General features: G+C 37.0%; 1 protein-coding gene across 1 annotated transcript; it reads left to right on the top strand.

The window, feature by feature from the left end:
• The first annotated feature begins 426 nt into the window (after nucleotides 1-426).
• On the top strand, nucleotides 427-11,757 carry psmd5 (proteasome 26S subunit, non-ATPase 5). The gene is made up of 10 exons (XM_067422824.1): nucleotides 427-647; nucleotides 1,190-1,334; nucleotides 3,097-3,210; nucleotides 3,336-3,464; nucleotides 3,865-3,974; nucleotides 4,059-4,201; nucleotides 5,010-5,201; nucleotides 8,756-8,865; nucleotides 8,962-9,102; nucleotides 11,263-11,757. Exons 1-10 carry the CDS (start codon nucleotides 475-477, stop codon nucleotides 11,518-11,520), a joined length of 1,515 nt encoding a protein of 504 aa, XP_067278925.1. The 5' UTR covers nucleotides 427-474; the 3' UTR covers nucleotides 11,521-11,757.
• The last annotated feature ends 231 nt before the right edge of the window (nucleotides 11,758-11,988 follow it).

Genomic DNA, 11,988 nt, shown 5'->3' with positions numbered 1-11,988 from the left:
GAATATAATAAAATACAGAGCGTTTATACGTTACCTGAACGCCCACCTGTGGAAACTTGCGCGTGACTCCTCAAATATGACATTAACTTATCAAAACTTAATGTGTAAAATAAACGCTGACAACTAAAAAACACACATTTACATGGAGTTGATTTACCCGTCAAACTACGAACTTACAAATCGTCCATTGTTGCACCTCCTTTGCTGTCTTGATATCCGTCGTCAACAACGTCAGATAGACAGACCCAGTGCCATGGCTCTGGATAGACCAAAAAAAATGTGAAGGGAACATGTGTTTTATATTATATTATATTATATTATATTATATTATATTATATTATATTATATTATATTATATTATATTATATTATATTATATTATATTATATTATATTATATTATATTATCGTTGTGCAAATGAGCTCAGGATCATGTTTCCCGCCCCCTGGTCATGTGACGCAAACATTGGAGCAAGATGGCGGCGCCTATACAGAGTCTGCTGAATGAAATCTGTGCATCAGAAGACCCTATCGAGGAGCTCAAGACCCTCCGGACGGCCGTTTTATCGACGCCCGTGAGCGGTTTAAGGCAGGCGGTGTCTGGAGCTCGACTGGAGATCATATTCGCGCTTTTAAACACAAATGACAAGTGAGTATTGATAGTGCTGAGTCAACAGGCACAGTACATACTAAGTTACAGACTGCACACTGATAACGTTACGAATATGAGCTGTTTGATTCGCTCAATATATATATTTTATTAAGTAATGGATCACGAAATCAACATAATTTTGCAAATAATTTAGACTTCAGCTGCTTTAAGGATTAAAATAATATTTTCTAATTATTTTTAAATGCCACAAAACTACAATTATTCTAGATCTAACGTTATATGTGTTGAATAAATAAATAAAATGGACCTATAATCCATGTATTATTACTCAAATTCAACTACTTAACAAACTTAACAATGTGATAACTCGAACCTTTTTTTGTTTGTTTAATTTTATATCATGACATGGAAACATGATTTTCTTGCTCTTCTGAAATAAAAGCTTTAATATGAGTCTGAACATTCGCATTATACATTTCCTTTTGTTTATATTGAGGTTCAAGAGTATTCTTTTAAATGTTAACTTTTCAAAAGGGAAAGGATCATGTAGAACTAAATTTGGACTGTTTTGGGTGCAGAGAGCAGATTGAGGTGTGTGTGGAAATCCTGAGTCGTGTTCTGCAGGCGTTAGAACCCGTCCAGCTGGTTCAGAACTATAAGACGGCGCTCCAGAGTGGACTGAACCATCCGGACGACTCGGTCAAAGTGCTCACCCTCACACAGGTCAGTGGCACTGGAGTGCAATAGTTCTTCAGCTGCCTTTCACATTCATTTTTCTCACAGGTATTTTTAAGTCTTACTAAATCATGAACCAACCTTACCAGCTGCGAGGTTAATTACAAACTTTGTTATGAAGCAAAAAATGATTTGAAAATCACACAGAAATGCAAAGGTACAAGCAGTGTTGGGTAAGTTGCTCTAAAAATTAATTAATAACTAGCTACTAATTACGTCTACAACAGTGTGATGAATGTAGCCTACTAATTACTCTAAAAAGTAATGGATTACTTATTGTTAATTACTTTCTAAAACCCACATAAACGTCGACCAGTCGAAAGGATAAACACAAAACTGCACTTTTGATTCTTTCAAATAAATAATACAAAACTGCATAAATTATTCTTAAACTGTCCAAAGTGTGTAAAGGGAGAAGGGGACATTAAAAACATACATTTTAACATGCTAAATCCACTATTGTTTTATATTCTTTAAAGTATTTAGTGCGATTACATCAGAAGTAACTAATTAAATGACAGAAAATTAAGAGTAATCCCTTACTTTATTTTGTCAAGGGAAAAGTAATTCAGTTACATATTAGATTACTTGTACTGTACAGCATCATGGGTAATGTAGTTTTTCACCATGAATTCTGCCGTTAGACACAAATGTTTTAAAGCTAAGCTGAAATGACGCGGGCTTCAATGACAGCAAATAGCATCGATTATTGTTAAAATATTGTTTCCCTATAGGTATTTTTATTTGGAGTGTCTATTCACACCAAGTGCAAATAGCGTGCCTTGTTGGCAAGTGCTATTCGCACTAGCTCCGCCTAACAATGCCCGGCTGTGCCAAACAAGATTTTTTTTTAAACGCCCATAATTCAACATCCTCAGTGGCTTAATCAGTAAAGCGTATGGCTAATAGATCACTGTTTTGTCGCGATCAACACGGTTTCGAATCCGCCTTTTACAGAGCTTGCTCTTCTCTCTTTTCTCATCACAAATCACATTAGAAAGGCATTTATTTATAATAAAAATTAAGAAAATGGTCTAAATGTGGAAATAAAGGGCCAAACAGAGTGTTATAATAAATAATATAAATAATAATAAAATAAAATAATAATAAATGCATTTATTGGGTGTATATAAGCTGTAAAGAGGGCTTTTATTGTCCTTTTAAGGCGGCATTCCATTTAATAATTTACATAAAAATAATAATTTACACTGTTATTATTGCATCCTGTTAATGTACAACAATACTGAGGTGCAAATAGTATGTATCTGTAGGATGATACATTACATGTAATTACTATTTATATGGCAAAGAACTGCTACTTTTATATGGTTTAAATAGGATATATCACTATTTTCACTTAGTAAATAGAATCTACAGCTATTTGCACTTAGTGTAAATATTATCTATCGCTAAAAAAATTTGTATTTACACTTAGTGCAAATAGCTGCTGCCTTTTTTATTTCCATTAATATTGCAAAATCACGGGTTATGTAATTTTTCACCAGGAATTCTGCTGTTAAACACTATTATTTAAAAAAAATAAGTTGACAAAATGCAGGCTGATGTCTTCGATAAAGGCATAAACTTTTGATTAACAACCTCATAGCTCACAGCCTGTCTTTAACTGTCTTAAGTTATTATTCAGAATCGATTCTCCTGTGGAGTAATGAATGGGATTTTTACTGTTGCCCTCTATACAAGTTTACTCTTTGATGTCATTCATCCATCCGTTGTGTGTCTGTGTCCACAGATCGGCCGTGTGGCTGGCCACGCTGATGGAGTGACCCAGATGCTGAACAGCACAGAAATCCTGTGTGATGTGATTCAGTGCATCAGCGTTGAGCGCATAGCTGTGGCCAAAGAGGTACAGAGACCCACACTGCAATGCAGCATCTCAACTGCAAAAAGAAAGCAGTCAAAACACAATTTTTCTCGCATGATTTATGTATAAGTGGGTTTTTGTCTCTTTATTTGTGTTGTTTTTGTCAGGCGATAGCTGCCCTTAGTAAACTCAGCAACACGAAGGCGGGGCTGGATGCTTTGTTCCGCTCTGATTTGCTGAACAAGCTCAAGGATGTGATGCTCACCAGTGACATCATCAGATACAGAGTTTATGAGGTGCGTGATAATCGACAGATGAAGGAGTGAACTTTATGAGAGATTTGAGCTCAAAGGAATATCTCCTCCGAAAATGAATATTCTGTCATCATTTACTCTCCCTCAACTTGTTCCAAACCTACATGGATTTCTTTCTTCTGCTTAACACAAAAGAAGATATTTTAAAGAATGTCGGTAACCAGACAGTTGATGGTCTTCATTGACTTTCATAGTAGGAAAAAAAACCTTGTGGAAGTCAACAGGGACTGTCTGGTTACCGACATTCTTTACGATATCTTCTTTTGTGTTCAGCAGAAGAAAGAAACTTAATCAGGTTTTGAACACGTTGAGGGAGAGTGAATGATGACAGATTTTTATTTTAGGGTGAACTATCCCTTTAATTGTGTGTATGTGTGTCCAGTTGATCGTGGAAGTGTCCACAGTGTCTCCAGTGTCTCTGGGTTACTGCGCCAACAGCAGTTTAATCTCACAGCTGCTGGAGGAACTGACTGGAGATGATGTTTTGGTCAGGTAATGATCTCACACACACATACGCAATACAATATAAGACACATTTATGCCCGCAGAGATGAACTATCGCTCTTCTCTTTCCAGAGTAACTGCTATAGAGATGGTGACTAATCTGGCTCAGAGTCAACATGGCCGTCAGTATCTGGCACAGCAAGGCATCATGGATAAAATCTCCAACATGATAATCGCTGCGGAATCCGACGCCTTCTCAAGCCTTTACCTTCCAGGTGTCTGTGTGTGCGTGTGTGCGTGTGTGCGTGTGTGCGTGCGCGCGCGCGCGTGTGCGCGTGTGTGCGTGTGTGCGCGTGTGCGCGTGCACGTGTGTGTGTGTGTGTGTGTATGTGTGTGTGTGCGTGTGTGAGGGAGTGAGAATGTTTTTCCCTGATTTAGACAGCCGTGAACAACCTGGAATAATCAGGGAGTTTTAATTTGATTCCCAGGTCTATAAATCTTAAGCCATTGAAAAGTCATGATTATTTATATTCAGATTGCTAAAAACATTATTATTTATTTATAAACCCTTATACAGCAATCATTGGAAATTTCATAGAAGTTGATCAGTATAAATCGTTTATATTCAAATTGCTTAAAATGTTATTTAGTTATTAATATTGTTTGTGTTTTTGCTGTTATTAATATTATCATGGTTTTTCAGATCCTCATCTAGTAATCATGGCAATTGTTAAATATAAATGCAAAAAATAATAATGTTGGCAGCAAAAGGGGGACCAACACTTTTAGGTCATAATGTTATGACTGATATTATATATATATATATATATATATATATATATATATATATATATATATATATATATATATATATATATATATATATATATATATATATATATATATATATATATATATATATATATAATATGTATATGTGATTCATCTATTTTGACAGCACTAATATAATCAATTTATATTTAAGTTAGTTTTTCAGTGATTACTATATAAATAATAATGATAATAATAAAACATAAGAAAAAGAAGAATATTTACATGTTTTATTATTGTTTTTTGTTTTAGGGCTGGTGAAGTTTTTTGGCAATCTGGCGATCATGGATAGCCCTCAGCAGGTCTGTGAGAAGTACCCAGTATTCCTTGAGGTAGTCTTCTCCATGGCGATGAACCTTGACCCCACACTGACTCCCGTTGCCCTGGACACACTTGGAGTGCTCGGCGGTACCGTGGAGGGTAAACAGGTCCTGCATAAAACAGGTAACTGTGTGTTAGCGAACGTATCCACAGAATAAGCCATTCAAAGTGCGTCATGGTTATGTTTCAGATCTGCTTTTAGTTCAGTACAGTAACAACACACAATGCCTGTGTCACAATTCACTGGTGCGCGATTAATTCTGGGGTAAGCTACGCAGCGAAGGCCCATCTGTTGTATCATTTATTGCCCAGAAAACAAGGAATGCATTTTGAGTCTGCTTTTGAAGAAGCCTTCGAATAGGGACATCTTTCATTGTGCCGCAGTGACGCAGTCAATTTTCAATTTTCATTTTCAATTTCTTTATATAGCACTATTAAAAACAACTGCCGTTGACCAATGTGCTGTACACGAAAAACATTAAACATAGAATAATAATAAAAAACATGAAAAAATAGGCAGGGTGTTCCACAGTCTAGGAGCGGCTACAGAGAAGGCCCGGTCGCCCCTAGACTTTAATCTAGTTTTAGGGACTCCTAAGAGCCTCTGATTTGCAGACCTAAGGGCTCTCCCTGGGTGGTGTTCAATCAGACCTGTAACGTATTGTGGTGCTAATCCATGTAATGATTTCAAAACCAATAACAAATCAATTGTATGGCGCACAGGCAACCAGTGGAGGGAGGGTAGGATGGGGGTAATATGTTTACATTTGCGAGCTCCCGTTAAAACTTTAGCAGCCGCATTTTGAACTATTTGAAGGCGGTTCAAGGAAGCCTGTCCAATCCGCAGATATAGGGAATTGCAATAGTCTAGTCTAGTGGTGATAAAAGCATGGATAACTCTTTCAAAGATATTAAAGCTACACTGTGTGATATTTTCCCCCATCTAGTGGTGTAAAGGTATATGACCATCCAGTGAATAATAGTTTCTGTTCCTCTCAATTTCGATTTCGTTTCAACTCCTACGGTGGCCGATTTAGTCATGGCTTCCAGTTCGACCTCTTCGGTGAGTGTTGCTTCAGGTGATGAGGTTACTTTTGAAAACTATTATAATTTGCAGTTATTTAATTTGCCAAATGATCTATGATCAAATTAATCTATGTAAAATGAATAATAGTTTTACGTTTTCGTAATTTTTTTGCCATTTCATTGCTAACATCAGCTATCAGGTTCCCAGACGAATGCAAGCTTCTTAGTAAAGTAACTTTTATCAGTGCTATCATTATTCTGTATATTGTACGACATCACTAGCGTAAGGCAAACAAATTATAATGCAATTAAAATATTAATCTCATTTTATCCGTCATAGAACATGGATTTATGTTATAAGGTAAACAATACTTTTTCATCATTGACGCGAGGAAAACTATCCTAGACGTCGTTCTAGTGTTATGCTCAGCACACCATGATATAATTAGCCAAGCAACAATAAAACTTCCAATATACACAAATAGGCTGAATTAATATTACCTGTCGAGAAGAAAGCAGGCAACGTCGGCGGCGTTCTTTTTAAAATCGTTGCTCCTCATGAGCTCTTTCCATCTTGGAAAGGCCACTCCATTATTTACTTTTGTCTTGTTGATTTGCCCGTTGCGTTGCCGTCTTAATTCTCTTTTCCACTTCCTTGGCGACTCTGATACATATCCCGCAATGTTACTAGGTCCCCGACCCGGGTCGAATTCGGTAATCAATTCCGGGACGTGGTTGCTTTCACACAGAAGGCGACCCGGTGTCATGACAAATCCTGTCCCCCTGTGAAATCGTGTCCGCTGGTAGCGGTTTTAAATGCCTGATCAAAAGTTGTTATACATGGTTCTGGACAATCAATTGTTTAAAAATAACTAAATAATAAACTAATAAACTATGAATTCATTGCCACACTAAGTACACACGCAAAACATTAATTTGAAATATTTAATTGATTGCTATAATGGGAGCAAAAACATGTTCTGAATTATATACTTATATAAGCACTTATAGCTTCAGTTATATACTACTAATATATAAAACATATGCTTTGTAAGACATTAAAGACTATTTTAACACAATTTAAACAGTAAAAATCAAAACGCGATTGTGTAAGAATTGTAATCAGGCTCTGAACAGATTACCTATTAAAATTTCTTTCAGCCAATAGAATCGCTCTGGGGGTCCTTGCGGACACGATTTCACAGGGAATATTGCGGGTCCGACGTGCAGTGTGAAAGGGGCTTAAGAGTGATCCTCCATCATCATATAGCAGCCTCAAGCAATCCTCCTCTTCACATTCGACACAGTGCCATCGAGTGTAAAAACGCGAAATGCGAATTTACGGGTATGTCCCTCTTTGGCAAATGTACTTTCAAGATGGAGGAGCAACATGGCGACCGCCATCCGAACCCCTAACACGTATGTGTTTTCAATGGTATATTATAAAATTACGAGAATACATTATTACTTGAAAGAAGTAAATATACATTAATGAGCACATATTTTTTTTAAAAAAAGAACTAAGTGATTTTAGCTAAGAATAAACTAAAAAAGTTACACAGTGTAGCTTTAAAAGAGAGAACCGACTTTGTTTTAACCAGAACACGCAATTGATAAAAACTTGATTTACCTGACTATCAAGCTTTAAGGCGCTGTCAAGTATAACACCCACATTTTTCACGTATGGTTTAACAAAGGGCGCCAGCACACTCAGATTTAATTTTGAAATGTTTTTGTCAACAGAGGAGGCAAACACCACAACCTCCGTTTTGCTCTCATTAAGACTTAAAAAGTTTAAAGACATCCATGCTTTAATGTCATCAAGGCAAGCTGTCACAGTGTCTAAATTATTTGCATGTTTTATAGGGAGATATATTTGTGTGTGTCGTCTGCATAACAATGGTAACTAATACCATACTTTCGAAAGAAAGATCCAAGTGGAAGAATATAAATAGAAAACAGAACGGGAGCCAGAACAGAGCCCTGGGGGACACCACAGGCCAGCGGGACGGAACCAGAGTGAAATTGCCCAATGTTAACAGTCGGCCTTGGAAGGATGTGAAATGGGACGCAGCTAAAAATATACAGCATCATATAAAAAACACACGACTCTTATGAGCTGGTCCTTTTATTGAATCATTCAAAAAGACTTGTTATAGATGCAAACTTTCTATATTCTTTCATGGGAGTTTATAACTGGAGTTTATAATTGTACAATATTTTAATAATTTCTAATGACTTTTATACGAAACATTTTTTTTTTTTTGCTATAACATAAAGCAGTTTTGGGTTGTTTTATTTATCTGTTAAACAAATGGAAATTGAACTGTAAAGTTTGGGCCTTGTTACAAGCCATTTTTTAATTTAACAATTTAAAAGATTGTCTGTATGATTTAGTGTTATCTAAGAGAAAATGCTTTCATATGTAAGTGAAAGGGACATATAAACTCTTTAGAACTAAATTAAACCCAATCAGAATGGACTTGAGTAGCTTTGGATTAAAGTGTCTGCTAAATGCATAATGAATCAAATGCATAAATGTAAATGAATCAAATTGAAAGCTTGCGAATCAGAATCTGCATTGATAACCAGCCCTGCTAGTAACAGTGACGCTTGACTTTGTTTTTGACGTACTCCGTTGTCCATCACAGGTGAGAAGTTCACGTCGGTGTTGAAGAGAATCAGTAAAGTGGCCTTCGAAGGAGCCAATGAACTCCGAGTCAGATGTTTGGAGGCTCTGGCACAGCTGCTCACGTTACCTGTAAGTGTGTGTGGGTGTGTTTCCTCGTAGGAGCAGGATTTGTGTTCAAATGTTCCTGCAAAGCATTTTGGTCTGAAATATTTGTGGTTTGTGTAGGTGGAGCAGCAGACGGATGACCTGTTACTGTTGACTGAGTTGTGGTTTAACTGTCTGAGCTCTCAGCCGATGGCGATGATACGGAACATAAGCACGCAGCCCTTCCCAGAGCTCCACTGCAGCGCGCTACGAATCTTCACTGTGAGTTCTTCCAAATGACGCTTTATGTACTGTATACTCAATTGTACTGTATACTCAATTGTGTAGTGTACACATTGTAAAAGGTTCTTGTGTCATTGATTCAACATTGGATTATGAACCCCATCCCCCTTTTTACATAATTAAAGCTGTGACAGTTGAGTGCATGTAGGATCCAACATTCCACACCTCATTTATTTGCTTAATTAAAGGCATTATCTGGGTATTTAAAGGTCACTTTTGTTATAGTTTTTTAAACATTTCCAGTGTGAACACAACTTGCACTATTTATACTACACAATCGCATAGAATAGTGTGTAAATAGGCTAATTGGGACGATGTTAGAGTGTGTGTTGTTTATGATCTACTGTAAAAAGTCAACATTAAAGGTGCAGTGTGTAGTGTTTATGAGGATCTATTGACAGAAATATAATATAATAAACATAACTATGTTTTCAGTGGTGTATAAAGACCTAACATAATGAACCGTTCTGTTTTTATTACCTTAGAATGAGCATTTCTATCTCAATACACCGCGGGTCCCCTTACGGTGAAGTCGCCATCTTTCTACGGTAGCCCTAAACGGACAAACTGCTCTACAGAGCGCTAGCCACTCTCTGTTCTCTCAGACAACAAGATCTTTGTCCTGTGTTGGCCACCATAGCTTCTCTATGTGCTTTGAAAGGGAGGGGTGAGCAATGGGCGGATGCAATTTGCAACCTCACCACTGGATGCCGCTGAAATTTACACACTGCACCAAGTTGCTCTAGTCTTTTCTTCCTTATTGTGATGAATATATGAGCGAAACCATAGATATACATAATAAAGACTAGATGTCTTACGGCGGAGTTACCATCGTCATCACCGGCGGCCATCTTGTCACGGGCAAGTTTTCTGTTGGGCTCTGTGGAACCTGATGTAAAATGAGTGATCTGTACGAACATAAATACTCTTATCTCGCTGAAATCTTGACAGATTTACAAATGGTTTGGTTTCTTACAAACGTTATTAACATGGCTACAAATCTGGATGCTTTAACACGTTGAAATTGCAGCTTTAAATTTCGATAAACGACTTAATCGTGCAGCTTGTGCATCACGGCTATAACTTACGTGCACGTTATCAAGGCTGAGACCACAATCGAGCTGTTCAATTATATAGGTTTTATTGACACCAATAATGATTTTATGACAACCAATCTTTTGTCTAGTTAAAATAAACTGCATGTTTTTTTTTGTTTTAATTAAAAAAAAAAAAAAAAAAATTTTATTATAATAGTGATATTCTTATTATAAAAATATATATATATATATATATATATATATATATATAATATATATATTAGCTATAGCTAGCTCTGGGGAAAAATTTTGAGGTGTGTGTGTGTGTGTATATATATATATATAATTAATTGATTAATTTCTCATGTTGCCATTAGGTACACAGTTTTAGCCTATATATTGATTTAACATAAATACCCTTTTTATTGCACCTATCTGTTCTGTTCAATGTTACTTTCATATTGAAGTCCATGGTTATAATTATTCATAAGTATGTAGTGTCATAACTACATCTCTGACGTTTATAACAAACGAAACAGTTTGTTAAAAAAATTGGTTGAAAATTTTGCAAGTTATGGCTATTTAAAAGTACATGCACCATTAAAACACACTGTTACAACTGAGCGAGCTGCCTGTGACAAGATGGCCGCCAGTTGCGGACGGCAACCTCCATTGGCCAACAGCGCGCACGAGACATCTAGCCTTTTTTATGGATATCTGTGAGCGAAACGGCTTCTCGAACAAGAACAAATGTATTGTGGGATTTGCTTTTGCCCGTGGGTAATTTATCAAGTTTATGTCTCTGCAGGATAGTAATACGAGTTGCTAGATCAGTGAGATCACCCAATACTCAAATTGATCGGATGGTTGTGGTTTGCTATTGGTGGATCTTTTGTGAGTGAAAGGTTGCCCTCTTCATGTGCGTTAAATAACAGCAGAAAGTGTCCAACTTCATGTCAGCGCTTTCATGACCTCGCCCGACTGCCAGCGACAGATCTCACCGATCGGTTAATCCAAACGCAGCTGAACACCTTTAGTGTGTGTGTGTGGTGATCTCTTGAAATGCCTGCTTACGTTGTTTTCTGCACTGTTTTGTGTTCAGGCCATTGGCTGTCAGCCCTGGGGTCAGCAGCTGATGATGGACACTCCTGGGTTCGTGGAGTGGGTGATGGATCGCTCAGTCGGGAAGGGAAAAGAAGCCAAGGATTGTAAATTTGAGCTGGTGGGGGCGTTGTTGAGCTCCTCGAGCGCTCAGCAGATCTTTGGAGCGCACAATTACTTAAAGCTAAGAACCTACCTGAACGAGGGACCCTATTACATCACTGCCGTGTCTTCGGTCACCACAGAGGGAGCCGACTGAGACACACACACACATTCATACATCAGTAAGAGTAACATTTGTCCTTAATGTCTAAGGTTTGTTGTCAAGAGCAGATCAAATGTGACCAAAAGCTCTTTTTGCAGCTTCTCCTAGAGCAGTTTGTGTTTATAGCACTTAACACACACAACTGTTCAACTCTTTATACTTCCAGATGTTGAATTTAGTTTGGATTGTGATTTGTTGTGCCAATAAAAAGTACATGAGTGGTTTATTGCTGATATGTTTTGATGTATGTATTTATATACTATTATTCAGCAAGGATGAGATAAATTGATCAAAAGGGACAGGAATGACATTTATACTGCTTATGTTGCAAAAGGTACTATTTCTAATAAATGCTGGTTTTTGAACTTCATCAAAGATTCCTGGAAAAAATATATATCATGGTCTCTATAAAAACAAGAACTGTTTTCAACACTGATGATAATCATAAATGTTTCTTGAGCA

The sequence above is a fragment of the Pseudorasbora parva genome, chromosome 18 (genome assembly GCF_024679245.1).
Source record: "Pseudorasbora parva isolate DD20220531a chromosome 18, ASM2467924v1, whole genome shotgun sequence".
Lineage (NCBI taxonomy): Eukaryota > Metazoa > Chordata > Actinopteri > Cypriniformes > Gobionidae > Pseudorasbora > Pseudorasbora parva.
Note: the sequence above shows the minus strand (reverse complement) of the source record. Positions and strands in the feature narration are given on the sequence as shown.

Excerpts from the sequence above, each read along its gene's own strand:
- psmd5 (XM_067422824.1), top strand. The coding sequence starts at position 475 with ATGGCGGCGCCTATACAGAGTCTGCTGAATGAAATCTGTGCATCAGAA. Across the intron at positions 1,335-3,096 it reads AAGTGCTCACCCTCACACAG|ATCGGCCGTGTGGCTGGCCA; the intron begins GTCAGTGGCACT and ends CTGTGTCCACAG. Across the intron at positions 3,211-3,335 it reads GCATAGCTGTGGCCAAAGAG|GCGATAGCTGCCCTTAGTAA; the intron begins GTACAGAGACCC and ends TGTTTTTGTCAG.